Source organism: Symphalangus syndactylus, chromosome 2 (genome assembly GCF_028878055.3).
Source record: "Symphalangus syndactylus isolate Jambi chromosome 2, NHGRI_mSymSyn1-v2.1_pri, whole genome shotgun sequence".
Classification (NCBI taxonomy): Eukaryota; Metazoa; Chordata; class Mammalia; order Primates; family Hylobatidae; genus Symphalangus; species Symphalangus syndactylus.
This window is the reverse complement of record NC_072424.2, coordinates 36,966,872-36,993,593: the sequence shown is the minus strand read 5'-3', so window position 1 is coordinate 36,993,593 and position 26,722 is coordinate 36,966,872. Positions and strand designations below refer to the sequence as shown.

The 26,722-nt window shown below is 46.0% G+C and overlaps 1 protein-coding gene across 13 annotated transcripts in view; it reads right to left on the bottom strand.

The window, feature by feature from the left end:
- FBXW4 (F-box and WD repeat domain containing 4) overlaps window positions 1-26,722 on the bottom strand; it is an 86,382-nt gene that overhangs the window by 40,455 nt on the left and 19,205 nt on the right. For 6 of the 13 annotated variants that reach the window (XR_008652326.2, XR_008652320.2, XM_063627639.1 and 3 more), the window contains exons 3-6: window positions 24,144-24,325; window positions 23,571-23,703; window positions 18,849-18,997; window positions 18,514-18,608 (exon numbers count right to left, since the gene is read on the bottom strand). Coding sequence is in view for 10 of the 13 variants with exons in the window: in XM_063627639.1 (XP_063483709.1) it covers window positions 18,514-18,608; window positions 18,849-18,997; window positions 23,571-23,703; window positions 24,144-24,325 (559 nt within the window). In the remaining 3 variants the exon portion in view is untranslated. Of the gene's footprint in view, window positions 1-18,513; window positions 18,609-18,848; window positions 18,998-23,570; window positions 23,704-24,143; window positions 24,330-26,722 lie in introns of all 13 variants that reach the window. The other 7 variants (XR_008652315.2, XM_063627640.1, XM_063627655.1 and 4 more) reach the window with 2 other exon arrangements.

Here is a 26,722-nt window from a genome sequence, read left to right as displayed (position 1 = left end):
GAGGAACATTTGGAAATATTAAGGGGAAAAAAAAAAAACAGTAAAAGGAAAAAGGAGGGGTGGGTATTGCTGGGAGTGCCTATTTCCCAATGAAAGAAATGTCCTCTGAAACAGAGTGACCCAAAGCAGGAGCCGCTTCTTACTGGTGGGTTCCTTTGGGATTTAGGCCCCTCAGAGACCTTGGAGCTCCAGCTTCTTTCTCCTTGTCAGGCCTCGCAGTGTGACTGGCGCCAATTCCCAAGACAGTCTGAAGGATGCCAACAGCAGCACAGAGGAGCCCCTGTGCTTGATGAACCTTGGCGGGATGCCTCCCCAGGGCCACCTCATCTCAGTGGCCAGCCTGCATCTCTGCCTTCCGATCCATATGGAAAGTGAAGACACAGCCCCTTTCTAAAAGCCTGATTCCATCCAGATGATGGTCCCCAGCCCCAGGACCACACGGATGCCAGGGCTACAGCCTGGCCATGGTTGGGGGCCTGGAGGCCTTCATTCACTGACTTCCTGACTCCAGGTACTCGAAGTTTTGCTCTCCCCAGAAGCAGAGCAGACCACACCCAGGCTGAGGCTCCCCAGAGTCTCCTCCTCCTTGAGTCATGCATAGGCATCTTGTCTCGCAGCAAGACTCGGGGTTTGAGATAAGGTACCCACCCAGACCCCATCCCCCAGCTCCCGGGACAAGGCGAGTGGTAAAGACAGAAGACAGCCTGCTCATTGGTCCTTGGTGGCTCTACCTGTGACCATGTCCAGTTCTCCTCACTGGGGAAAATGCCTCCACTCAGGCCCTAGTTCCTAGGGACATTCCCCTTCGACTGCCTGAGATGAGCATTTGTGATTTCCTGAAGCTCCCCTAGACACTCTGCCTCTTTTCTGTCTGGTCTCTATTCTCTCCTGTCCCTTAATGATTGCAGAGTAGTCTCTGCAGCTGACCTGTGCTCTAGCACCCCTCCTGCCTGCCCCCACCTCCCCCAGAGCCCTGCAAGCAAGGCCCTGCTTTGGCTCCCTGAGGCTCACAATCTGTGCTCCTGCCAGACCCAGTCACAAGGGGGGTTTAACTCACTTCAAGCTGGCAGCCCTATGGGGTAGAACTAACCGCCCCCCTCAAGGGGTGGTGGGGTGCCAAGCAAGTGTGTGCTCGAGCATCCCAAGGTGCTCTTGTTTTCTAGGCACCCCACAGTGGTCTGTGACAGACACATGGATGGGGAAATCCTTTGCCAGCCAGAGTTGGCATCTCACCCTACCTCTCAAATCTGCCACCAGCCTCTAGGGCCGAAGACCCTCCAAGAAGAAAAAGCCCTGCAAGACAAAGACTTGAGGCCCCCCAGCCTGGCCTCCCAGCCCAACACAGGCCCGCATTAAAATCAACACTCCGTGAACACACAAAACTGACAGGGCAGAGGGGGAGCACACATCGGATACAAAGATCGGGCTCTCGAGAGACGCGGCCTGTTGGTCTCCCATGTTAGCTCCAAGTGACTAAGCGCAGGGTGGGAAATAACGCCACTACGCCGGCAAAAGCTCCCGCCTGGGCCCTGAGTTCGGCAGCCTTTTCACGGGGAAGATGCCTCTGCCTGGAAAAAAAAAATGCAAGCATTGTGTGGGGACCATTAATGCATGCGCCTCTGCACATTCCTTCGAGAAACAGGAGCACACCAGTCTCTGAGCCCCCAGCTCTGTCCCCCAGCGATTGTACAGGCCTGGAACACACTGCACATGCCACCTGGTCCTTCCCCCCAGGCCCCAGCTCTGTGAGCGGTGGGAAGGGGCCCGCCAAACACCCTGGCTTCATTGTGCCCCAGAAAGAGGGGACTAATTACTCGCCTACACTCTGGAGCGCCCAGAGAGAAAACAGAGGCCAGTGGGGTAGAGAGGGTGGGAAATGGGTGGGGGGTGAAAGAAGGGAGAGAAAGCCACAGGATACATTTCAAAGTTTCTCTAGCAATTTGGGGGTGGGAAAAGAAAGCCTGGTCCTGACGTGAAATCATACAGAGGTCAGGGCTGGGTCTCCCACCGTTGTGAGAAAGTGGTGAATCAGGGACGGTTTATCAAACGATCATTTTTTTCTTTTGAAACCAGGAGGCAGCAGCTTGGACAATTCTGCAGATGTGCTTGATGAGTTAGGGACAAAAATGGCCCTTCTCTGCCCCCCTCCTTCCCTCCTTCTATAAGGGCTCCCATCGGGGGTTGCTTCTCCCTCCACTGCCTCCCGGGCCCTCCCCTCCCTTCTTCAGTGGTCAGCTGAGACCCCCACCCACTGCTTGCTTTTGTACTCTTGGCCTTTGGACATACTGACAGGGGCCTTTATGAGACCCCAATCAAGACCCCCATGTCACAGGTACCTAGTAGAGACACCAGACCTTTTCAAACAAGGGACAACAAGGAAAATCGGCTGGCCCATTGTCTCTCCTCTGTGCTAAGTGAGATGAAAGGGGGCCGCGGCCCTCTCCCTGCAGCCCGCCTGCCAATCACCTCTAGTTATTAAGGTCACAATGTGTAAATTCTTTTGACCTGCACCTAATCAAAGATTCACCGGCCCTTTCAAATCCGAATGGGGAGGAGGGGAGAGATTCCCTCCCATAAACCCAGCAAACTCTCCCTCAATAAAATTTCTCTCTCTGATTCCTTCTTTGCTTCCCATCTCCACCCCCTCGCTTCTCCTCACTCCGCCCTCCTCACCACCAGCTTCAAACACAAATGACAAGCCCTGTGGAATTACTACCCCCAAAATCCGAGGACTTGAAAGTTTTTAGTTATATCTCTTTAAAAAAAAAAAAAAAAGTTTTCAGACAGCCATAGCTGCCCAAGCAAGCCCAGAACCTGAGCAGCTCCTATGGTTCTGATGCTAAACCTCTCCAAATGGCAACATCCGTGGTCAGTAGCTTTTTTCTTGATTCTAAATCAGTCTCTCTTGCTTCGCCCTGGATACCAGTACATATGGAGGAAACAACTGGGATCCACGATATTCCCTCACTTTGTCACTTAGCATCTCTAGCTCAGTTGCTGACCATCCAAATCCCACTGCCTGGTTTTGTGAGCTGAGGGGGAAAAATTACCAAGCCCAAAGTAGGCAACCCTCAAGAAGAAAAAAATAATAATAACGACAGGGTAGAACAATAGAAAACACAACAAGAGCCAGAGGAAAGAACTAGAAAAAAAAGGCAAATTTATTATAGTTTGAAAACAAAATGCTAAAGTCAAGCAAGGAAAAGAAAATGCTTATAAATCTCCATGCATCAATATTAGGGGTATACATTTTTACCTTATTGGTGGTATCTATCAATCAGAATAGGGAAAAGGCATAATAAGCAAGGCAGAGATAAATTCATTTATGTAAGTTGCCCCTGAATTACTCATTTGTCCACCATCTACTCTGGCTGGCTGACCTACTCTTCTCCAGGCTCCCAGTTTTCCTCCTGCCTCTGATTGGACATGTTGGCTCTTTGTTTCTCCTTGCTCCACTGTCTATTTCTGAGTTGCCCTTTGGTGCTAATCCCTCACATTATTTCAACTGTTGTCCCTGTGCTGAGGCCTTCCACATCTCAACCCCACGTGTGAGCTCCAGGCAACCATTCCTGGGCTGTCTCTGGCCATTGCCACCTGACTGTCCCATAAAACAAAATTCAGTCTTCTCAAACCCAGTGCCCCCTCCATCATCAGGCTCACAGAGGTACTCGTCTCTTCCTTCTCTCCCTGACAGGCAGTCATGTCTGACTACTGATTTTTTCCTACATAGTTTTCCTGAATGAAATTTGTCTTCCCACTGTCCCTATGAGTCTTGTCCCTTCCTGCTAACAAAGTGTATTCCTGGAAAAGAACAGCCTGTCTCTCTCCTCCAAAGAATCCTATACGCTATAGCACAACATAAACCATTTAACTGCTTCAATCTGGCCCAAAACGGTCCAAAGTTCCCTGTCTTCCTCAAGTTAAAGTCAAACTCTGCTCTTCAACACCCTCCAAACTAGACTCCAAATTTCTCCTCCAGCAAGCCAGACTTATCCACTCTGAACTCCCAAACCTACCTTTATCTTCCCCATCTCTTTGTATGCCTTTGCTCAGACCAGTCCCCTTGCTTGAAGTTCCCTTATGCAGTTTCAATACAGGCATCATGTAAGTCCCACTTCAACTTCCATGTCATCCATGAAGCTCTTCTGACTTAATAAGAAGGCTACAGCTTTCCTCTGATTTCCTGTCAATAACCCCAGTAGTTGCTAGCAATTACATTGCATATATAACCAAATAAATTGTCGTTTCAGTACATGCATTGTTTCCACAATTGCACTATAAGCTCCTACACAGTAAAAACAAACAGTCTCTTGTGTTTCATACTTCCCATGTGATCTTGCACACAGCAGCATTCAATACATCTATAAGACAGGCACTTGGGGCCAGGCGCGGTGGCTCACAACTGTAATCCCAGCACTTTGGGAGGCCAAGGCAGGTGGATCACGAGGTCAAGAGATCGAGACCATCCTGGCCAACATGGTCAAACCCTGTTTCTACTAAAAATACAAAAATTAGCCAGGTGTGGTGGCACGAGTCTGTAATCCCAGCTACTTGGGAGGCTGAGGCAGGAGAATCACTTGAACCCTGGAGGTGGAAGTTGCAGTGAGCTGAGATTGCACCACTGCACTCCAGCGCGGCGACAGAGCGAGACTTCGTCTTAAAAAAAAAAAAAAGACAGGCACTCGGAGATATGTATTACCAAAAAAAAATTCAAAGCTTATATTATCCTTTAAAAAAAATTCTAGTATGTTTACTTATTTCTTTCCCCAAAAAAGGTCCCAAGCATGAAACCATGTTTAATGCTGCAAAAGCAAATGTAAGGAAAGATCTTCTGAAAGTGTTAGAAATGTTCTCAAATGGAATTGTGGTGATAGTTGCACAACTTTGTAAATTTTCTAAAAATCATGGAATTGTACACTTAAATTATACATTTTAAATGGGTAAATTTTATGATATATAAATTCTACTTCAATAAGGCTATTTAAAAATAGTAAATGTAGGTCTATGCATCCTTAATTTTAAAAATTATGTAAGAAAAAAAGGGGGTATTCTCTCCATAGCTGCCTGATATTAAAATAGACATTTAAATGTAATTTGTTTTTTCTAATTATAAAATAGGATCATTATAAAAAATTTAAATACATTAAAAGTAAAAAGTAAGTAAATATCAAATATCAACAGAAATCCACCATATAAGAAAAAACCCTGAAGAGATAGTTAAATAAACTATCATACTATTTTCTGACCTTTTTTCATTCCACAATCTGCTATGACATCTTTTGGGTCCGTAAATGTACATCTGCATCATCCTTTTAATGGCTACATAGCATTTTATTGAGGGAACGTAGTATAAAACATTTTATCAGAACCCTACTAATGGATATTTATGGTTTCTTTTGGGTTTGTTTGTTTCTTTTTTGAGACAGACTCTTGCTCTGTCACCAAGGCTAGAGTGCAGTGGCACGATCTCAGCTGACTGCAGCCTCGATCTTCTGGCCTCAAGCAGTCCCCCCACCTCAGCCTCTTGAGTAGCTGGGACTACAGGAGCATGTCACCATGCCTGGCTAATTTTGTTTTTAGATTTTTTTGTGGAAGTGGGGTCTCACTCTGTTGCCCAAGCTGGTCTTGAACTCTTGGGTTCAAGTTAACCTCCTACCTCAGCCTCCCAAAGTGCTGGGATGACAGGTGTGTGCCACCATGCCTGGCCTATTTATGTGTTCTTAATATAAGTCTTTGTACATATATCTTGCATAATTGTCTGGTTATTGCCTTACAATGAATTCCTAGAAGTGGAATTTCTGGGTCAAAAGTGTTCATGTTTTAATTTTGATACTCACTGCCAACCTAATGCAATTTAAAAACTCTAACTTTTCCTCTTTTTATTCTTGAACTCATCCTTATCAGCCTGCAAAGAAGGATTTTCCAGACCAAAGACTTCTAACAACTGGAAGAATCCTTTGAATAATTTGGGTTTTTTTTCCTATTAATTTTTTTTAAAATTCTCAACCACAGCTCACCCTAGATACTAGTAAGAGTCCAACTGGCAGGGAAAGAACACTTCAAAGGCATTAACACATGTGTCTCTTCCTCTTTGCCAAATGTTACAAATCTCACCATCATGCCCAGCTGAACCTTCTCTTAGGTCATTTACCATAGGACCCTACCCTAATCACTCACTTGGCCTCTTCTCATTCAGGCACGGGAGGAAAGACCCAGGTTTCTCTAGGATAGCTAAAGCTGCAGCTGCAACAAGGCGGAAAATAGCAGGCGAAGGAAACATCCTGCATGAGTCGAGTCCTCAGGAGAAAGAGACAGTGAGTCCCGTGCTCTGGACTGGACCCTCTCCAGCCCAAGAGGGCCATGGTGCCATAAGTCTAGGGTGAGGAGCATGTGCTAAGCAGTGGCTGATTACATCTGGACAGCATCCTAGTGGGAGACTGCTCCTGAAACTCAAGTTCTGACCAGGTACCACAGCTCGGACCCAGGGCAAGATTCGAGCTAATTTCTCTTTCAAAATTCCCCAATCAATGAAGAAGTGAGGAAGGAACACTCATGGTGGTGACGGACAGAAAGGGTACATTTCACTTTACCTCACACAGCTCAGCCTTTTCTTCAGCCAATGCATATCACCTGTGCACTGAAGGCCCACACACAGGAAGCGAAGAAGCCCCCACAGTTCCACAGTATTCTCTACTACTCGGGTATATTTACACTGGAAAAGCTCACCCTTCACACTGCCTTTTGGCCTCTTTTTGTGTCTTCTTGTCTAGCTCAGCAGCTAGAAAGAAACCAGTCTGAAGCTTCTCACCTGATCACTTGCTATGCCAACATAATCAAAGTGGTGGTCACCCCATGCTTATCCTATTGGCCAGTATCCCCAAAGCATCCAGAGGCAACACAGACGTGTCTCCAGCCTAGAACCAGAAAGTCACACCTCTCTAGAGGTGTGGGAAATCGAGAGAGGAAAAAGGCCTGGTGGCCTCACGTTCTACATCATCAAGCCTACCCGCTGATCTTGAGAGAACACATAAAATGAGGAGCCTTGGCTTTAACAGCTTCTCAAAGCAGGCAAGCTCTTGCCTTCAAGAGGCATGTTCTTTAGCCCACATATGGAGGCTCCAGTCCCCAGGACCAATGTGTACATTTTCTAAAGCGCACTGACTTTGGATGGGGCTACTGTTTCCCAGCCTGCTGTGAAAACCAAAATACTATACCATGACTACCATGGCCATTGTTCTAAAAGCTGGATTATGGCTTTGCTGTGGGAAAGAGCAGAGGAAGAGGCAGCAGGGCAAGCTGAGCAGGCCCAGAGACAGGCCTGAACACAAGTACATGGAAAACATGGGGGTGGGAAGGTCACAGCAAAACATGCTCTAACATTATTTTAATATCCTATAAGGTTCTCTCTTGTTACTTGAAATTCTCTTCTGCAAATTAAGACCCTGCTGAAGATTTTGGATGTTATCACATCCCAACTGGCACCCCACCTGTCCCCCCTACACTTTTCTGTGCCCATTTATGTTTTCAATTTGCACTGAAAACCATGAAAAGGAAAGCTTCTACAGAAAGCAATTTCCTGGGCCAGCAGCTCCTGGACTAATATTCCCTTTGCAATTACCATGGCTTCTGCATGCACATAGTCACTTCCCTCCTCCCTCCAATTCTCCTGCCCTTGTCAGCACCTCAGATAGGCCTGAGCCAAGCCTGTATGACAGGGTCCCACAGACCTTGTTACCCATTACTCCCTGTGGAAAATGTCCTGGCCCAAGAGAGGAGTAAGAACAAGCTTGGAAATGAGGCAAGGGTCTTGGGTAATCATCTTACTAGGGCACCCCAGAGGCACAGGGATTTCGTCTGAGGCACACAAGCACATAACGCTTACATGAGACAAGAAATAAAACCCCTGCTTCCAAAAGCTCACTATCTGGCCAGGCGCGGTGGCTCATGCCTGTAATCCCCACGCTTTCGGAGACCAAGGCGGATGGATCACCTGAGGTCAGGAGTTTGAAACCAGCCTGGCCAACATGGTGAAACCCCATCTCCATTAAAAATACAAAACTTAGCTGGGCGTGGTGATGCTTGCCTGTAGTACCAGCTACTTGGGAGGCTGAGGCAGGAGAATCACTTGAACCCGGGAGGTGGAAGTTGCAGTGAGGTGAGATCACGATCGTGCCACTGTGCTCCAGCCTGGGCAACAGAGCGAGACTCCGTCTCAAAAAAAAAAAAAAAAGCTCACTATCTGAAACTTCGAAAGAGTCTTCTTGTTCAAGAAACTGCTAGAGAGGCATAGGAATTAGCAGATGTCCAATCCATAGTCAGAGACCTTTTAGTACTGGTCTGAAGGAAGAGCCAAAAATATTCATTGGTCTGATGATGCATGTATTCTTTATTGTCAGCATGTGTAAAATTCTAGTCAGCAAAGCAAAATTCAGTATCAACACAACCTTTATGATTCATAGGGTCTCTACAGCCAGCTTCCCACATCAACAGTGTCAACACATTCTCCTGGTGTACAACATGGTGCCTATTCTCTTTCTCCATGGTATGAGGAAAATGTCCTAGCTCTTAATCCCAAGCTTCTAACTGCCAAATGGAACTACCATAATGATGAAACTCACTAAGACTCATTGATTCAGAGAAACTGTCATGGGCAACAGAATTCCTATTCTTGGGCCTTAAGCCCATTATCAAGTGGAGGAGCCACGTGTGATTGTCCTGAACTCGGACAAGAAATATAGCTGGCACCATGTACTGCCACTTGGAAGTCCTGGGGACCAGGACTCTGGTACATAGAAAGGGAGAGGGAGGACTATTTAAAAAAAAAAAAAATTGGTTTGAGGCCGGGCGTGGTGGCGCACATCTGTAATCCCAGCACTTTGGGAGGCCAAGACAGGTGGATCACGAGGTCAGGATTTCGAGACCAGCCTGGCCAACATGGTGAAACCCCGTCTCTACTAAAAATACAAAAATTAGCTGGGCGTGGTGGTGGGCGCCTGTAATCCCAGCTCCTCGGGAAGCTGAGGCAGGACAAGTGCTTGAACCCAGGAGGCGGAAGTTGCAGTGAGCCAAGATCGTGCCACTGCACTCCAGCCTGGGCAAGACTTCGTCTGGGTGGCAGGGGGGAATGGTTTGAAATGAAAAAGAAAATGAGGAAGGTAAGACTTGACTCTAAATACTGAAATCTGGAAATCTGCTCCAAGTGGCCTGAGAGCCGCCTAATTGCAGGAGGATGGGGTGATCTTTCTACCTCTGATATGAGCCCCTCCACATAAAAACATACATTCTGCTACTAATCCAGCCACAACCTCATTATTGCCTTTTTTACTCATTCTCATTAGAAACCCCTACCCAGCCCCTAGTCTACTTACAAGAGTAAGCTCCATTGGCTCAAAAAACTAAAAGCACAGATTTTTCATGAAGATCCCTCTTTTGACTGATCTGAGTGTTACAGCTAACAGGTGGGGAAATCTTCTTAAATATACGAGTATTATCATGACAAGGCCACTGGAACGGATCAGTGCCATAAGTCAGACAGGGCTACAAGTTTCCGCTCTACCATCAGGTTCCTCTTTAGCCTTGACAGATCAAACCCCAAGCCGAAGCAGGCTATAGAGATCAGTTCAGTCTCCAAGCCAAAGGTCTTCACAGTGAGGGACCAAAGCAGCCCTGGCTGGGCCTCTGTCGGCCCGTGTCCCAGATTAATCACCACCAGGAGGGGCCTGGACATCAGCCTGCAATCTGAGCCCAAGCAGCACCTGCAGAGGGGTTGCCCCAGCACCTCCCTCACTCTCCTTGGGCAAGACCCCAGGGCATGAGGGTGTCCACCTGTTCACAAGGTTACCTGGCACAGAAGGGCAAAACACTCAGCCATCTTGAACCCTGCAGATAAGTCATGGATGGTTTGAGTGGCTTAGTGGAGGAAGGAGGAAAGATACAGTGACTCGTGCAGTAAAGTCCAGGCTCCAAGGGAAGGGAAACTCTCAGCCTCTGAACAGAAAGAGAGAAAGGTCCCAATGCTCCTCTCTTCACTGTCCAGAGAAGAAAGCTACCTAGAGACTAGCGGTGGGAAAACTAAGCCCTCAGAGGTTATGAAGCAATGAGATGCTTCATGTGTGTTTAGTACACATTCTTGTCATCTATAGATCAACAGGGTGCTGACGGGGAGGAGACCAGAGCAGGGATGTCTTTTCAAAACCTCCTCAAATGCTGCCAGATATTTCTGTGTGAAAGGAAGCTCAGAAACCTGAGGTTGTAGTAGAGTTTCTTCTGAATGCATAGATCTGGGAGAATAGCTTCGTCAAATTCAATCAGTAAGCTATTTCCAAAAAGGTACATGCAGAGCTAGTGACTAAGTATGGTATGCATACGCATATCCATGTTAGAATACACTTTTTAGGACAAAAGGACCCTACTGTAATTACAAATTCTTCTCAGATGGTAATCCCATTGATTTTATTACTTCTCCAAGAGTCAGTGGAGTAGGAGGAAGTATTTGTGAGGCTAAAATATAATAATAATAATCAAAAGGAGGAAGATAAGCATGGAAATCTGTATCTTAGAATAGTCTGTCCCCGGCCCTAACTTGCAATATAAGGAGAAATCACTTGAATGGACTGCACCCTTTTCTACCTGCCCCATGGCCCAAAGGAAAGAAGGGTGGGAGGGGTCGGAGTCAGATTGAAGTGTGTGTCCCTTGAAGAGCTGAGAAAGCACAGGTCAGATAAGAGGAGAAAGAGCTCCTACACAGCACCTTCATTTGAGGAGTAACACCCACATCCTGACTATTACATCTTATACCTCCAAAACTCCAGCTCCAGGAATTCCCTTTGAACCTCTGACTGCAACCTAGAGTTAGGATACAGCAGTGGCTACAATTACACACTTGCTTGGGAAGTTGGGGCGGGAGCCGGGTGGGTGCTGCATGTGACAGGCCATGAAAGGTCCCTGCCTATAAAACAGACTGAAAAACAAACCCTTAATTTAAATGTTAATGAAAGTGCTGTGGAGACATCAGAGGCTTCCCGGCTGCTCAGAGAACAGCTACACCAGCCACAGAATTTATGGCTCCCCTTCACCCTCCTGCCTCCCTCTCTGCCTCATCACCCACTGAAATTTAAAGACAGAAAAAAAAAGAAAACTAATTTTAACATTAACTCCATGCTTCCACCTTGGGATGTGATTGCTAAATTATCTGTTGGCAGAACGGTGATCAAAGGTGGAAAAACACAGGCATATTGCACACACAACCCAGAAAAGTCAGCAGCAGCTAAAGCAGGAAAATTCCCTTTTCCCTTCCTGATGAGCAGAGTGGAAGAAAGAGTGGTACAGGTAGGGACTGAAGCCGGGAGGTGTAGGCAGTGGGAGGAAGACAAAGACGACTGATCCGTCCAGCGTGCTTCCAAGGTCCTGTCTCAACCTCATCTAAGACCTTACCACACTCTACTACCTATTTTACTTGTCGGTCTCTCCCATCAGACTATGCTGTCTAGTTCACTGTTGTCTCTCTAGTGACCAGAACATGGTAATGCTTAAGCAGTATCTGAAGAGAGAGAGACAGAGAGTGGAAGGTGGGTGTTGAGGAGGGAGAGAGAAAGAAAGACAGAGACAGAGATGGAGAAAGAAAGAATTTAAACACTAGACTGAGGGATAGAAATGCATCCCTGTTAGCAGGGGACCAAGTCTGGACACATCAACTCTGTATCCACAGTATTCAGCCATCTGCAGCAGCCTCTGTTTCTATTTGTAGGGTTTCATTTAAGTCGGCTCTTGACAAGTGGGCCAATCGTGCTGGCCAAGGAAGGAGGTGCTCCCACAAAGGAGCTGCTCCCACAAATGGGTTCTGGGCCAGCCAGGGCTGGAAGAGTGCTGGTCTCAGGCCAGCAGCTCAGCACATGAGCCTCCCTGTGCCTATCCTGCTCTGGGTAATGGCAGAAATCCAGGGTCTTGAGGAATTGAAACCCACCCCTGTGGTTATTTGGTCCTTGCTACTGATGGATATGACTGTCTGATAGGCTTGGATATGCACGGGCAATGAACTCCAGGGTGGAGGGCACTGTACTGAGATTTAGCAGGACCTGACTCCAAATCAATGACATCCCCACACTGATCCCTTTCCAATTTTAGCTTGCTGCCAGTTGAACCAGTGGGCCCACCTAGAATTACCTGGAGCTTCCATCTTTCTCCGGGTGTCATGACGCCCCTTCTAGCCACGCCAGCCCTGGGCCCTCCATGGTGTCTTTGTCCCTGCAACTCTCTCATCCAGGGCACCACAGGCAGGAAGCTCCCTTCTCTGCTCTGCAGTTTCGCAAAGGGGGACACCAAGCCAATCTTTGACTAGCTCTTCAGGTCTTCTTTCCCTAGACAAGACCCAGAAGAAACTACCCCCTCTGCCCCTGACCCTGGGAAAGAAGAAGAGAGATGTCCCCAAGTCAGCTACAGTCCATGCCATCAGGAGGACCAGCTACAATGCACAGCACTACAGTCATCCACCTGAGTTTTTCCTCAAGTTTTCAAGGTCAAGCATCCCCTTTACACCTAGCTGTCCACAGCCAGCCAGAAAAAGAAAAACTCAGAGGCACAATCTTTACTTTTGATTCTTCTTCCCCTAGAAGTACTCAGCGAGTTATGAAGTCCAGGGCCAAAGGACTGCGGCACCACTGGCAACCAAAAGAATCTGAACTGCAAGTTGGCTGCCTCCTTTTCCAATCTTTCAAACCTCTCTGTCAGAGAAAACTCCAGATGTAATTACCTTTCACTAAAGAAAGATGTATTTCAACAGGCCGCTGAATATGCATCTACCACACACACAACACACAGTAAACCCTGTAGCTACTGGGAACAAACACCCTCCTTTCCCCAAAACCCACCCCTTTACCGAACAGTACACAGTGATTGCTTTCCTTCCAGACTCTCCCTCACCTCTGGGAGAAATGAAGCAAGAAGGGGCAGCTTCTCCATCAAAACCCCCCAGAGGCTGCAACTCACTTTACAAATTTGAATCGGTACATTTCATGCAGACTTGGACTAATCCCCCCAATAACAAATAGGCCACCACAGCAAGCAAAGTTACACAAAATTATATTGTATATTTAATAACACAGCTAAGTCAAGTTTCTACACCTATACCACTCATATATTTCCCTAATGACAGAAGCGGGAGAGAAGGGATTAAAACCCAAGTGTCATGGGAAGCCTTCCTGACCACACTCACTCACACGATAGCAAGTGTCCTTTGGAGACAGGGAAAGGGTTCTGCTAAGCACCTTTTTTTTCTTGGAGGGCAATACATATAGTGTCTGCAGAGGGACGAGGAGCTGTGGGCTCCTCTCCCTTCCCCTCCCAGGGAAACAGGGTAGGTAGATCTATAGATTCACTTCACCACATGCCCCCCATGGCTGGCTTGGAGGGGACCCTGAAAGCTGAAGATCTATGTGCATTCACACCCCTGGAATGGTGCAAGCATTCACAGCTACCTAAGTCCAAGCCTCAATCATATGCTGCCTTCTCCCACCACTCCCTGTCTCAACTCTGGCCTCCAGGAAGAGAGAATGTTCACAGGTCCCCACAGAGCCTTTTATGGGCCACAGCTACCATCCAAGATGCTGGTGAATAAGGCACAGCAATGACCAAAGGCCTGCTTGTCCCTCAGCACACAGGACATGGGAACAGGCTAGGGACCTGAGTACAAACTACTCCTCTTCTGCCCCATTCCACATGTGGCCCTGCATTGATCTTCCCTGGGCCTCAATTTTTGCCTTTCCCCAGAAGAGAATGCCTTTCCCCTTCCTCTCCAACCAGGGACAGCCTAGGTTAAGGCGCTTAGTATAATCTGGCAATCATTACAGCCATGTGCCTATCGTTTCCCCACCACTGAATAAGATCCTCGGGGAAGCTGACACGTATCAAGTGTTCAGTAAATACACAAGGAGTGAGGTGAAAGGGTGAGAAGGGAAGAGATGGAAAGTCAAAGGGAATGAAGTTAAGTGTTTAATATTTCTACATTTCCTCATACTTTAGTATTTACTGTATTCAGCTGGAAATAATTCTTAAATGGCGATAAAACATATTACACATTTTTTAAAATCTGCTTTTTGGCCAGGCATAGCTGCTCACACCTGTCATCTCAGCACTTCAGAAGGCCAAGGTGGGAGGATCACTTGAGCCCAATAGTTCAAGGCTGCAGTGAACTATAATTGTGCCACTGCACTCCAGGCAAGACCCTGTCTCAAAAAAAAAAAAGAGTCTGCTCTTCTGTGTTATTCATGGGAAGTTGCTCAGAATTCCATGTGACCTCAGGAGGTTGTATCTCTGAGGCCTGTGAGCTGAAGGTATTCCTGCCCCATAATTACACTCAGACATATGCCTCTCCACCCCAGGCACACCTCCAGCATCTCATTCCTGGGCCATCTTAACTTTTCCTTCTATCAATCATCCAACAACTCCAGGTGAGACCTCCTCTACAAGAGAAGGGCTTCTTTTCTAAGTCATGAATCTTAAAAACAGGATTACCAGTGTTGAACAATAAGATGGGTAAGAGGGTATGCGAGAGGCAGAAGAAGAGGTCCTTGCCTGACATTTTCCTTTGGAGCCTGCTGGTTCTCCTTCTGTGTTTTTTGACTGACTACACATGGCTCTAAGCACATAACCAGTATTAAATATCATCCTCCATGACTCTACAAATCAAGAACTCAAAGTAAAGGAGGAAAGGAAAGAAGACATTTGAACACAGGACAGATACTTGCTTTCTCTCAGTCGTGAGGACCTCAAATTAAGCCTCTGGATTGAGGCTTCATACAAGTGCCTGAGTACATACATAAGAAGAGAAGGTAGAAAAGTCCCAGCATCAGAGATAAATAAGATTAATATGTCTGACAAATTATTTTAAATAGAAGAAAGAGATAAATTGAGAAAAGAGCTGTGCTAGGTCTCCTAACTGTCCAGGTTCCTCCTAACTGCACAAGGGAGCAACAAAGGGCTGAGAAATTGGCAGGTAAACCAGGAGTACTTGCCCTAGGGCCAGTACACTGGCTGCCACATCCCCTCATATTCTCCATGAGGAGTCCACGGTCATATCACATTAGTGACACTGACAACCATATTCAACAGGAATGGTGGCAGGGAGGGGAACTGAAGGTGGTCATTGAGGGCAGGAATGCTACAGGGGGAAGAGAGATTCCTACTGAGTCCCCATCTCAAGAAGACTGCAAAAGAGCAGGGAAACTCCCTGGGGCCAGGAGGAGCCCAGGAAAAGGGTAGAGACTTGACAGCAGTTGAAGCCACTAAGCAAATGCTACACCAGGCAAGAAAGGATTCTGGTTGACATTACATTATAGCCCTTTTTGAGGATCACTTGAGGCCAGGAGTTCATAATCAGCCTGGGTGATAAAATGAAACCCTGTCTCAGTATGCATAACACATATATATTACAGCCCTTTTAGCTTTTCAGAGTATTAATATTTTCATATAGATTATTTCAGGTCATTTTCACAATAATCTAGTAAGGTCTATAAAGGAAATAGTATTCATATTTAATATAAGGAAACTGAGGCTGGGAGCGGGAATGACTGAGGCCACACTGCTAGTTGAAGGCAAAGCAGAACTCATCTCCCAGACTGCTTTAAAGAACAGACCCTGAGGCTGGGAGGCAGTGTCTCTCAAGACTGAGAAAATGGATGAGTTTATTGAAAGGTTCAAATTCAAGGTCACATTGAGAAGAAATGGATCTAATAATGAGGTAAAAAGACCCTATCCCAGTATATTCTTTGGGTAAGAGAAAAAGAGGCAGAGATAACACTGGCATACACTCTGGTCATCTAGTGTAAAGACAGAATCTCAAATACAAACTATTTTTTAAAAGACTCCAAGACCTCATTTCTGGAGTTAGGGGAAGACCATCTTAAATAACTGTTGGTCAGGAGCTGACAGAGTGAAAGAATCATCCCAAGGCTGAGGTGGGAAGATGGCTTGAGCCCAGGAGTTCAAGACCAGCCTGGGTAACACTGTGAGACCCCTCTCAAAAAATCATCCCAGGGCCAAGAAGAGGACAGGAAGACCCTGAAGATGAATGTGAAGAAAACGTAAGGCCTAGGTCTTCACCAAAGATGAGACACATCAAGGCCTTAGCAGAGGGTCTGGCACAGAGCAGATGACTACTAAATGTTAGCTGCTAGTAGTAGTGGCAGTCATATAGTAGCAGTAGTAATGCCAGAAAGCTAGGTCCTTCCCCAAAGCCAGTCTCCAAATTGTGGCCAAAAAACCCAAAATCGGTTTACTGTAATTTTAAACGCTTCTTAATGATGAGGGCAGACTCTGTCCTCAACCTCTTTTATTGACACCATCTTCAATAGTTGTTGTGCCCTATTCTGTTAAGAGGTAGCCTAACACATTCCAGAGGAGGAGGCTGGAATAGAGAAATGTGGGGTAGGGATGCAGGGCAGAGCCTGTTTGTGTTCTTTGGCTTCAATCCATATGCAGGAAGCACACGGACCATCTCCAGCCCTGAGAGCTTCTCTCTACCACCACCTCCACTCCAGTCTCCCAAAACCAGCAGAAATCCACAAGCAACCATTAAGACAAAGTCACCAGCACACTTGTCACTTCTCACTGGCCATAGCACTTTCCTTCTATTCAGCCCACGGACGCCCAGGTCTGGCTGTCTTTAAAAAGGGCAGCATTAGGAAGAAACTGAGGAGACAAAGCTCGATGGCTCCATTTTCCACTCTCCGCTCCCACACACTTAGCCCCTCCACTCCCTGCTGGTCTTTCCTTCCCTCTTTCCTACGATTGCTAGAATGATTTGTTTTGAACAGCGACAGGTTTATAGGTTAGCCGACACCTCTGCTCTGTGGAATTTTAATTAACTTCTCTCATCGTCAATATGCTAAGGAACGGGGTCTCCATTCTCTGGGGTCAGCAATGTGTTTCAGGTCCTGCTATATCAGCCGTCAAATTGAAGAATTAATGACGTGGCTAATCGGCTCTAATTCTTAGAAAGAAAAAAATTGAAAGGGAGTTGTGGAAGGGAGTAGGAGGAGGGGTGCAGGCTCCATGGGGTGAGGAGAAAGAAGCTGAAGGGCCTAAGCAAAGTGGGTAGGACCAAGTCTCTTATAAAATAAGCAACTGACTTAAACCTAGTGTTGGAGGGCGGCAGCCCTACAGCTTTCACATTTCCATGTGAGTAGGGTGAAGGAAGTGGACGAAGATCCTAGGAAAATGTTGTGATAGAACACGTACAGGAAAGTCTATGTACCCTGCTGGGGAGGACAGGGATTCTGTCTTGGTTCCAGAGAGCCTCGAAAGTAGAAGTTGGGATGCAAACGTCACTTGTCCATAGGTAAGGTTAGAGACATAACAGTCAGGGCCAGGTGCAGTGGCTCATGCACTTTGGGAGGCCAAGATGGGAGGATCACTTGAGGCCAGGAGTTTGAAACTAGCCTGGTCAATACAGAAACACCCCATTTCTAAAAAAAACAAAAAACAAACAAACAAAACAAAAAACAAAACAAAAAAAAAAAACAAAAACGAAAAAAGAACCAAAAAAACCCCACCCCATTTCTAGGGCTGGGCACGGTGGCTCACGCCTGTAATCCCAGCACTTTGGGAGGCCAAGGCGGGCAGATCATGAGATCAGGTGATCGAGCCCATCCTGGCTAACACAGTGAAACTCCGTCTCTACTAAAAATACAAAAAATTAGCTGGGCGTGGTGGCAGGTGCCTGTAGTCCCAGCTACTCGGGAGGCTGAGGCAGGGGAATGGCGTGAACCCGGGAGGCAGAGTTTGCAGTGAGCCGAGATGGCACCACTGCACTCCAGGCTGGGCGACAGAGCGAGACTCCATCTCAAAACAAAAAACAAAAAACAAAAAACAACAAAAAAAAACACCCCATTTCTAAATATAAAATAAAATAAATAATAATAAAAAAGAGAAGTAACAAGCAGGCCAAAGGGTACAGTAAAAGCCATGATCAAAATTTCACACTTTTGCTACAATAATCAATGTTACTACTTCACATACATGTCTTTGTTTGAGGACCCAGCTGGATCTGGGCCCCAAGCCTCTCCTGATGACTTAAGTCTGTAAGGGATACTCCAGAGGACATTTTCCAAGGGGAACAAAGCAGACATGTGAGTTGTAAGAGCTCGGTTGGCTGGTGCTGTCACCTCCGAGAGGTGGTGAGAGGCCTCTGCTTTGAGAATGACCCCAGAGGACAACTGTTCCAGAAGGGACACTCCTGGCTAACAGCTGGACTCTTAGTTATATTCTCATATAGTACTCTTTCCTTAACATTTCTGAGGTTAGATGCTTAGGAAATTTGCATTTAGAAGGTTAACTCAATCCCACGCATATATGAAGTGGCCTAAATACCTCAAATCTCTGGAGGACTAAAAAATCTCCAAGACAGTGACTCAAAGCAACCTAGAATACACAACAGGAAGATTTTCTAGCTCACCTGATCTAGTAAAATAAAAGCATTATGATACAGGACAAAACCACATCCAAATATGTCTCCCTTACCTGAGTAATGGGCTGATAGCAATGGACCAGACTCGGTCTTCGGTCTGGATGGTGTGTAAGCACTGCCCCAGCCGGCCTGAGGCCAAAGGCCACACCTAGAAACAGGAGAGGAGATGCTCTCGTTGGCATTGCCTGGGATCAGTGGGGAGGAGAGGTGCTCCGGGAGGGGTGACTGTTGGAGGTGGAGAAATAGGGAATCCTTTATGCCCTGCACACACAGAGCTCAGGTATCAGCAGAGGGGCCCCTGCAGCTTCTGGCTCACCTACCCCCGCAGATAGGCCCTAGCTCTCCATCCTAACTACCTCTTTTACTTCCACTGACAGCCCTTACTTACCAGCCAACTTTATATTGGGGAATCAGAAGTTCTACAATCCTCAGCGGAGACTTGACTGAGAAGAAGTGGGTGGGTGGGGCTTGCCTCTCTTGACAGCTTTCCTGTATTTGTGGATTTTCCTTTCTCCTATCTCTCACCAAGATTTTACTCTGGAGAAGTAGGGAGAGGGAAGAAGATCAAGGCATAGTATAGGGGGACAGCAATAGAATTAGGGAGAGAAGTAAAAAGAAACATGCAAGGGAAGGAAAGAATGGAAGAAGAAGAGAGACTTCCAAGTGGGAAGGTGGTGTGTTGTTGTTTGTTTGTTGATAATGCCCAGGATCCTTTGTTGATAATGCCCAGGATCCAATACTATTCACGTCAGCAGGGAATTTAGCACCTAGTGTCACCAAAAGTAGCAGAAAAGCTTAACTCTTTTAAGCTTCCATATCTCCTACAGGTTAAAAATATTGCTTGGAGCACATTATCTGGTCTCTATCAGTCAGGAATGTACATTAGCAGCCACTCTGGGCTTAACTCTGATCAACACTCACAGAGCCCTCTCAGCAGTCAGTGCATTTAGACATCTCCCATTAAGCACAGGGCACCCCCCTCACTTCACCCTACCCTAGATGACACACGCAGGGACATAAGCCCCTAACCAAACAGACAGGAAACCTCAGACGTACAGGGCTATCCCAAGACAGCAGCAACAGAGGGATCCAGAGGCAGCCAGATGGATCAGTGACCTCTTAAGGTCCCAGCAGTGCTATAAGGGGAACACACAAAACTCAGGCAGGACCTTAGATGGAAGAACTTTAAAGGAAACATTCCTTGAGTTTAAAGGGTAGGTGATGGAGTAGGGGTGGTCCTGCCTTCTTAGAGTCACATGATAACTCTTCCCTATAAAAGGAGAAAGTGTTGTTGAGAGTTTGTGTGTATGATGGGGGTGGGGGATGGGATGATTGTGTGAGTTACTTTTCCCAACACAATGAAAAGAAAATAAACATAACAAGAAGATCCTAAACGAGGAGGGGCAGAAAACAAAGGTAAACACCACAACTTTTCCTGAGTGCCATGATTCAGGCCTACTCTTTGGACTCCATAGTCAGTCCTCTTTGGCAATAACTAGGTACATTTCCAATGTACTCTTTTAGGCAGCCCAGCTAAAAAGACAGCTTTGCCTTTTCCCTGACACAAACTCCCTGGGAGGCAGATTCTTTCTTATGGGGTGAGGAAACACTAAGGACTCTGATTACAAAATCTATGGGGAAGGCCTAGGCCTGAATTCACTAATGTTCCCCACGGAAAGGGAAGGTCGATTCCGAGATTCTGCAAACCACAGAACAAGGTTCCTGATCTCCAGGAGCAGCTAAGGAAGCATGCCGCCAATTCTGAGCAAGATCTTAGGAAAGTGGCCCTCCTGGCTTGGCCCAGCAGCACATCATCCTCCAGAAACATGAGATTCCATCCTGGCACCTGAGGGACAGGAGTTGACAACAATACACTGATCCTATCTTTGCCCTCCATGGCCAAATTCAAAACAGATCCATCCCTGGAAAAGATTCAGTGGGAGTGGACTTTTTTTTTTTTTTTTTTTGAGATGGAGTCTTGCTCTGTCGCCCAGGTTGGAGTGCAGTGGTGTGATCTCAGCTCACTGCAAGCTCCGCCTCCTGGGTTCATGCCATTCTCCTGCCTCAGCCTCCCGAGTAGCTGCGTCTACAGGCGTCCGCCACCATGCCCGGCTAATTTTTTTGTATTTTTAGTAGAGACGCGGTTTTGCCGTGTTAGCCAGGATGGTCTCGATCTCCTGACCTCATGATCCACCCGCCTCGGCCTCCCAAAGTGCTGGGATTACAGGTGTGAGCCACCGTGCCCGGCCGGTAGTGGACATATATACAGTTCTTTTAAAAAGCAGACTGGTGATATGCATCACGACTTTTAAAATGACCACAGCCTTTAACTCAGTAATTTTGTTGCTGAAAATCTATCCTAAAGAAAATAATCCTAAAACAAAGGAAAAACCTAAATGGTAAAATATTCCCCGCAGCCTGCAATTGCAGAGAAAGCATGCATAGGCTTTGGCATCTGATCAATCTGGATTTGAACCCTAGTTGCTACTTATTATCTTTGATCTTAATGGTAACTTCTTAGCTTCTGTTTCCACATGTGTTAAATGGGAAATTATCCCTATCTCAGAGTTATAGTGTGGAAAAGTGGAGATAAGTATAAGGCATCTAGCACAGCAGCATAGTATTTGGCAGGTATCAGGCAAACAATAGTGGTGGTTCTTATTACAATAAATCTTCCCTTCTAAGCCAGATGTAATCTGATCTCTCCACCCTCTAAACTTTCTGGCTCTTGCCCTAGAGCTTTATACTCCACAGTCCAAGCCACTTCCAATCAGCTAAATGGCCAGGTACACACATCTCTTCTCACCCTAAGGATAAGAGGCTTTATCTTCCTTACTTCTGAACAGCCCAGGTGCCTCTGTACCAAGCCTCACACACAGTAGGCACTCGGAAGAAAGAATAGAGAAATAAAGAAGGAAATGAAGGAACGGTTAGTACCAGCCCAGGCTCATTAAGAACATAAGCTACCAGCTGTTCACATCTCAGGATGGGGCTGGCCCCACTAAAGCCCGGAGACACAATCCAAGCTAAGTCACAATAAACCTGAAACTGGGCTTGTGCGGAGGGGAAGGAAGAGGGTTCTTTGGACAGTCCCTAGCTCAGATGTCTTGCAAAGAGATTGTTTTACTTCCCTTTACCCCATAAAATAAATCTCTTTCCTAAAATACAGTACATATTTGGGAAACTCCCCAAAAATAGATGGTTACAGGCAAATATCACTGCAAATTCTTATGAAGGTTCAGGTGTATTAGAAGCCTGGGGAAGCAGCTGTAGAATTTCAGATGTCACTGAAAAGAAATGATGTTTCAGTTATAAAAGACAAACTAAATACAACAGTAATGTAGAAATGGCTCAGGATAACAAAGGTGGCTGGATGCAAAGACGACAACAGAAAGGAGGGAAACCCAGGCAGCATCTGGAAAGCCAGGAAAGAAGAGTTGGCAGAGAGGTCACAGGGGAGCTGCAAACCAGCTGACCAACTTTCAGGACCAGAGAAGAGAATTCTATCACTGACCTAAAAGAAATCCTCAGAAGGAAGAAGATGGACTGTGGTGACAATTTTAGAAGGAAGCATTTATTTTAGATCTTTTTAAAAATCTAAGATACTAAATAGGGCTAAATCAGTACTTAAACATGAAATTAACCCAATACCTCAAATAAACTTGCTATTATTCTTCAACTGTAAGTAATCCAGGCCCTCAGATTGCTACCTGTGGTTATAAAGCTTAGTTTTATACTGTTCTGGGTGTCAGACCACAGAGAATAGAAGAAAGAGGTGTCACTGAAAAGGAGGAACTTGGGTAAGCCTGAAGCCATGACAGGAAGATGGCTAGAATAAGACAGGAGTACCTAGGTCAAACATGCCACAAAAGGTTTCTATGCAAATTGACTTTTGGGCAGTATAACAGGTTTAGGCCAGAATCTTTTCAAGGAATGGTACAAAGACAGTGACCAATCAGAAGCCTGCAGTAAGTATGAAGTAGGGTAATAGGAAGCAAGTGACAGGAAATTCAGTTTCCGTGTTGGTTCAAAAGATATGCTGGATTTTTCTCAAGCTTCCTGTGCTGATGTGAGTACAAAGTAAGGCAGAAAACAGTAAAGGGAGGAGAAACTTCCATAAAAAGAAAGGAACATATTTAGCCCTTCTTTTTACATAAATTAGCAATATTTCTATATGGAGGTGTAATCACCAGGGGGTACATGCAGTCAGAGAAGTTACTGAGTAAAGATTGCAATTTCCCTCTCCTGAGTCCTCTCCCTATGTGTTTTAGAGGCCCATTTGCTGACACACCAGCAAGCATTTTGTTCCTGTTAGCATTATGGAACCTAGATGCTAGGAAATACATAACAAGACACTATTGGGCCTCCTGCACCACCAACTGAATTGTCAGCAAAGTTCCCACAGCAACCCTAAAGGACCAGGCCTGTGCAGGCCCTGGCTAGGGCTGATGGGCACAAGTCTGGAAAAAGACTTCTCTGTCTCACAGGTGGGAGCCTATTTGACCCAGATGTGGATGAGTCCATGAAGTCAGTGTCATGCTATTTATCAGCCTCACTTTCTTTTATGCCTTGGTGGATATCTGTGGACCAGGAAATTTGGCAAAGATGCAACAAACAACACCCGTCTCTCATCGTCTCTACTGCTTACTGACCACATCACTCTCCAGAGAAGCAATGAAAACACATTTTAATTATCAGCCTGATTGCCTATAAACAAGGTGGTGAAAAATTAACCTCCCTAAACAGAGAGCAGGCAAAAGGAGGGAGATTTTAAAATAAAATATTAGGGTCAGAACTCAACCCACAAACTTGAGGAAACGCAACTCAGGGAGGAAAGGCTGCCAGGTCCTCTGTTTTTGAGTTCACGCCACATTGCAAGTGAATGGCAACCTTCCCAGCCACTGTCCACTCCTTTCCCAGTCCAGCTGGCAGGGACAACGCCTGGCATGGCAAGCTGCATGCCAGAGGCACATAAGTGAGTCCTTTATTGTGTCGTTTTCTCCCCTGTCCCCAGCCGATACTCTCAGCCAATCCTGAGACTCAGGGATCTATCCACCCCCTCCCTATAGACAGGAGGGAGTGATAGTATGTAAGGGGGAGACCACCTCACCTTGGCCGTCCTGTCCCTGGAGCCACTCACAATGATGCCCCCTTTGCAATCCACACAGTTCACCTCCTGTTCATGAGCCGAGTACTTGACAGTGAAGGTGCTGTGAATCTTATGAACGCCAATCTTCCCATCTCTAGGAGAGAAATAAGGAGCCAACCCCCAAGAACCAATTATTCTTTCTGTAGAAAGAGAATAACTCTCCAGAAACAGCCCAAGTCTCCAGTGACATCCGAATTTGCTAAGCATTGGACAATTCAGCCCAGTAAGGTGATGACTTTCTAGATACCTTTACTTCTTCAGCACACCTGGGGCTGAACAGACCTGAGAGAAAAAATATATTTTCCCCTGGAGAATATCAAAACCAGCTTCACTTTTCATTAGAAGCTCTTCCTGTTTTCCTTCTCCAGCTAACCCTATTAACTCCTTTTGGTAAAATCTCTCTGCTTTAAATGGAAAACCCTTCTGGTCTCCCTCCTCATCCCGTTGGAGTTAAGACAGAAAAGTCAGAGGCAGGCAGAATGTCCCCAAAGAATAAGATGGAAAAGGGTGGAAGGAGAAACCTGCAGCACTTACCCTCCTGCACTGACAATATGCGAGTTGGCCAGCACAAAGTGGCAAACGTCCTCATCATGCCCAGCAAAGACTCCCAGAGGCCGACGGTTCAAGCTGGCACCATCTGGACGGAACTGGTAGGCCAGGATGAAATTAGCCTGGGATATGTACAGAGAATCATCCTCTAGCTGCATCCAGGGCATCTGACTGAAATGATGGAAAAGAAAATTTAAAAGTCATCAAGATACAGTATGAAAACTCAACTCCAATCTTTGAAGAAGCTGACCAATCCCCAACTTAGCAAGGATAACCAACAAGGCTTATTATTTATACTTGATACCCTCCTTCAAAATTACCTACCCATCAGCTATCCTCAGAAAACTAGAGTAACTGAGCCTTGTGGTGATCTAATCTTCCCTGGCCTTTCTAAAAGAGACTCAAAATTAAAAGACCAATTAAATACCACTTTTAATTGGAGAATATTTAATATTTCAACTACTGGCTACCTGGACTTCTCATGGGTAGGCAGAGCTTACAAAATTCAACGGTCAAGGGGTGAGAAGGGTCAAAAAGAAATCTTCAGCCAGGCACAGTGGCTCACACCTGTAATCCTAGCACTTTGGGAGGCCAAGGTGGGTGGATCACCTGAGGCCAAGAGTTCGAGACCAGTCTGACCAACATGATAAAACCCCGTCTCTACTAAAAATACAAAATTAGACAGGCATAGTGGTACACGCCTGTAATCCCAGCTACTCCGGAGGCTGAGGCAGGAGAATCACTTGAACCTGGGAGGCGGAGGTTGCAGTGAGCCGAGATCGCGCCACTGCACTCCAGCCTGGGCGACAGAGGGAGACTGTGTCTCAAAAAAAAAAAAAAAAAAAAAAAAAAGAAAGAAAGAAAGAAAGCAATCTTCGAGCCAGGTGAAATAACTTTCTTTCATTCTGCATCCTCATTAATTTGAAGTGTAAGTGGGAAGTTTCAAGGTTCTAGGATTCCCATACATGCCTCTTCCGCAATAGATCAGTTAAGGTGTGATGGAGAAAAGAGAAGAATAAACCCAGGGAAGCCACATTCCCTTATTCTGTTAGAGCTAAGGGGTCATTTATAAGTGGAAGGAATGAAGCCATTTAGGAAAGGATGCTAATGTACTGATTAGATACCTAGATCCTCACAGGGATATCTACGTTTCTGTATTAGAGGGTAAGTGTGGCAATGAAAAACACAGCCCCTGAGCATTCTGCTACAGTTCAGGGGCTACAGAGAAAGTCAGCTCTCACAGGCAACTGATAAGAGAAATCCACAAATAGTTAGATTCCCTCTGCAATCTGACAGGAGGAAGAAAGGCTAGAAGCCACAGACAAGTCCTGTGGCAGGGAATGAGACTTAAGAAGAAAGAAGACTATCAGATACTAGGCTCTCTGGTGGAAACTAAGCCCCTTTCCCAAGGTGGACATCCCACCTGTCCTATTCTACATAGGGGTTCTGGAGTTACCAGGTCCCAAGAAAAGCACAGGGACAGCTGACTCATCCCCAAGAACAGCCACCACCTCCTATTCCCAAGCCTGTCTGAGCAAACTGGGCTGTGTTTCTTCCCCAGACTCGTACAAGTGTCATGGGAATGTGGAAAAGTTCTGCAAATTGACTTGACGGGCCATTAAATGCAGCTTAGACTTTGTAGTAACTGAGTTTCTGCTCGTGAGGTTTTTACAAGTGTGTGCATATATTACATGGAACATGTGTAGAGTGTGTACAGATGCCTGCTTTCTCATTCATTATGCAAATTCCTCTTCAATATCCCCTTGCGTGAGTGTGTGGCACACTCAAGTAGGCAGCAAACAGAGAGGGTGGGAATTTTTGTGTTTAAAGCCATCTGGTAAACAGCCATCTGCCTAGGACAAGAAACCAGGTTCATGCCAGGTGAACAGTGGAGAATCCCAGGGCAGCCTGGTAACTGTTCCGTGTGTTTATTTGCCAAACTGCTTGAAATTAGCCCCAAAAGGCAAATGTGGGAAGCAGAGGGTAAAGTCCTTCATCATCAAAATCCGTCTTTCTCTCCTGTAGTTTCTTTACCATCACCACCACCACTACCCAATACCACATTATTCACAGCATCTGATGCCCATGAAACCAGTGGAAACTGGATGCAAGCAGGAAAGAAAGGTTCATCAGATGAAGAGGGCTGCCTATGTCTTCAGCACAGGTACAGGTCACTCCAGAATGTGGAATCATGATGTTCCCTATCCATTGCAACGAATCAACAAGGAGCAATTTTTTGGTAGGGAGTAAAATAATACCTATGAAATCATTTAGCATCAATGAAGCATAAAAATCGGTAGCATTGGCAGTGCCACAGGCATTTTCTAAATTTCCTTATACTTGCTCTAAGCTCTAACTCCTATAACATATGTATCCAAACCTTTAGATCCTACCCTGCCTTTTAATAAAGTAGGGGAGAGGACTCAGGGAAGCCAAGAATGAAGAAGTAACTCCATAGAGTAGAAGATTTAAATAAAAATATTTGTAAAATACGATGAATTGAAACCTTGATTTCATTTATTTCCTTTGATGGCATAAGTTAACAGAGGTTACCTCTGAGTGGT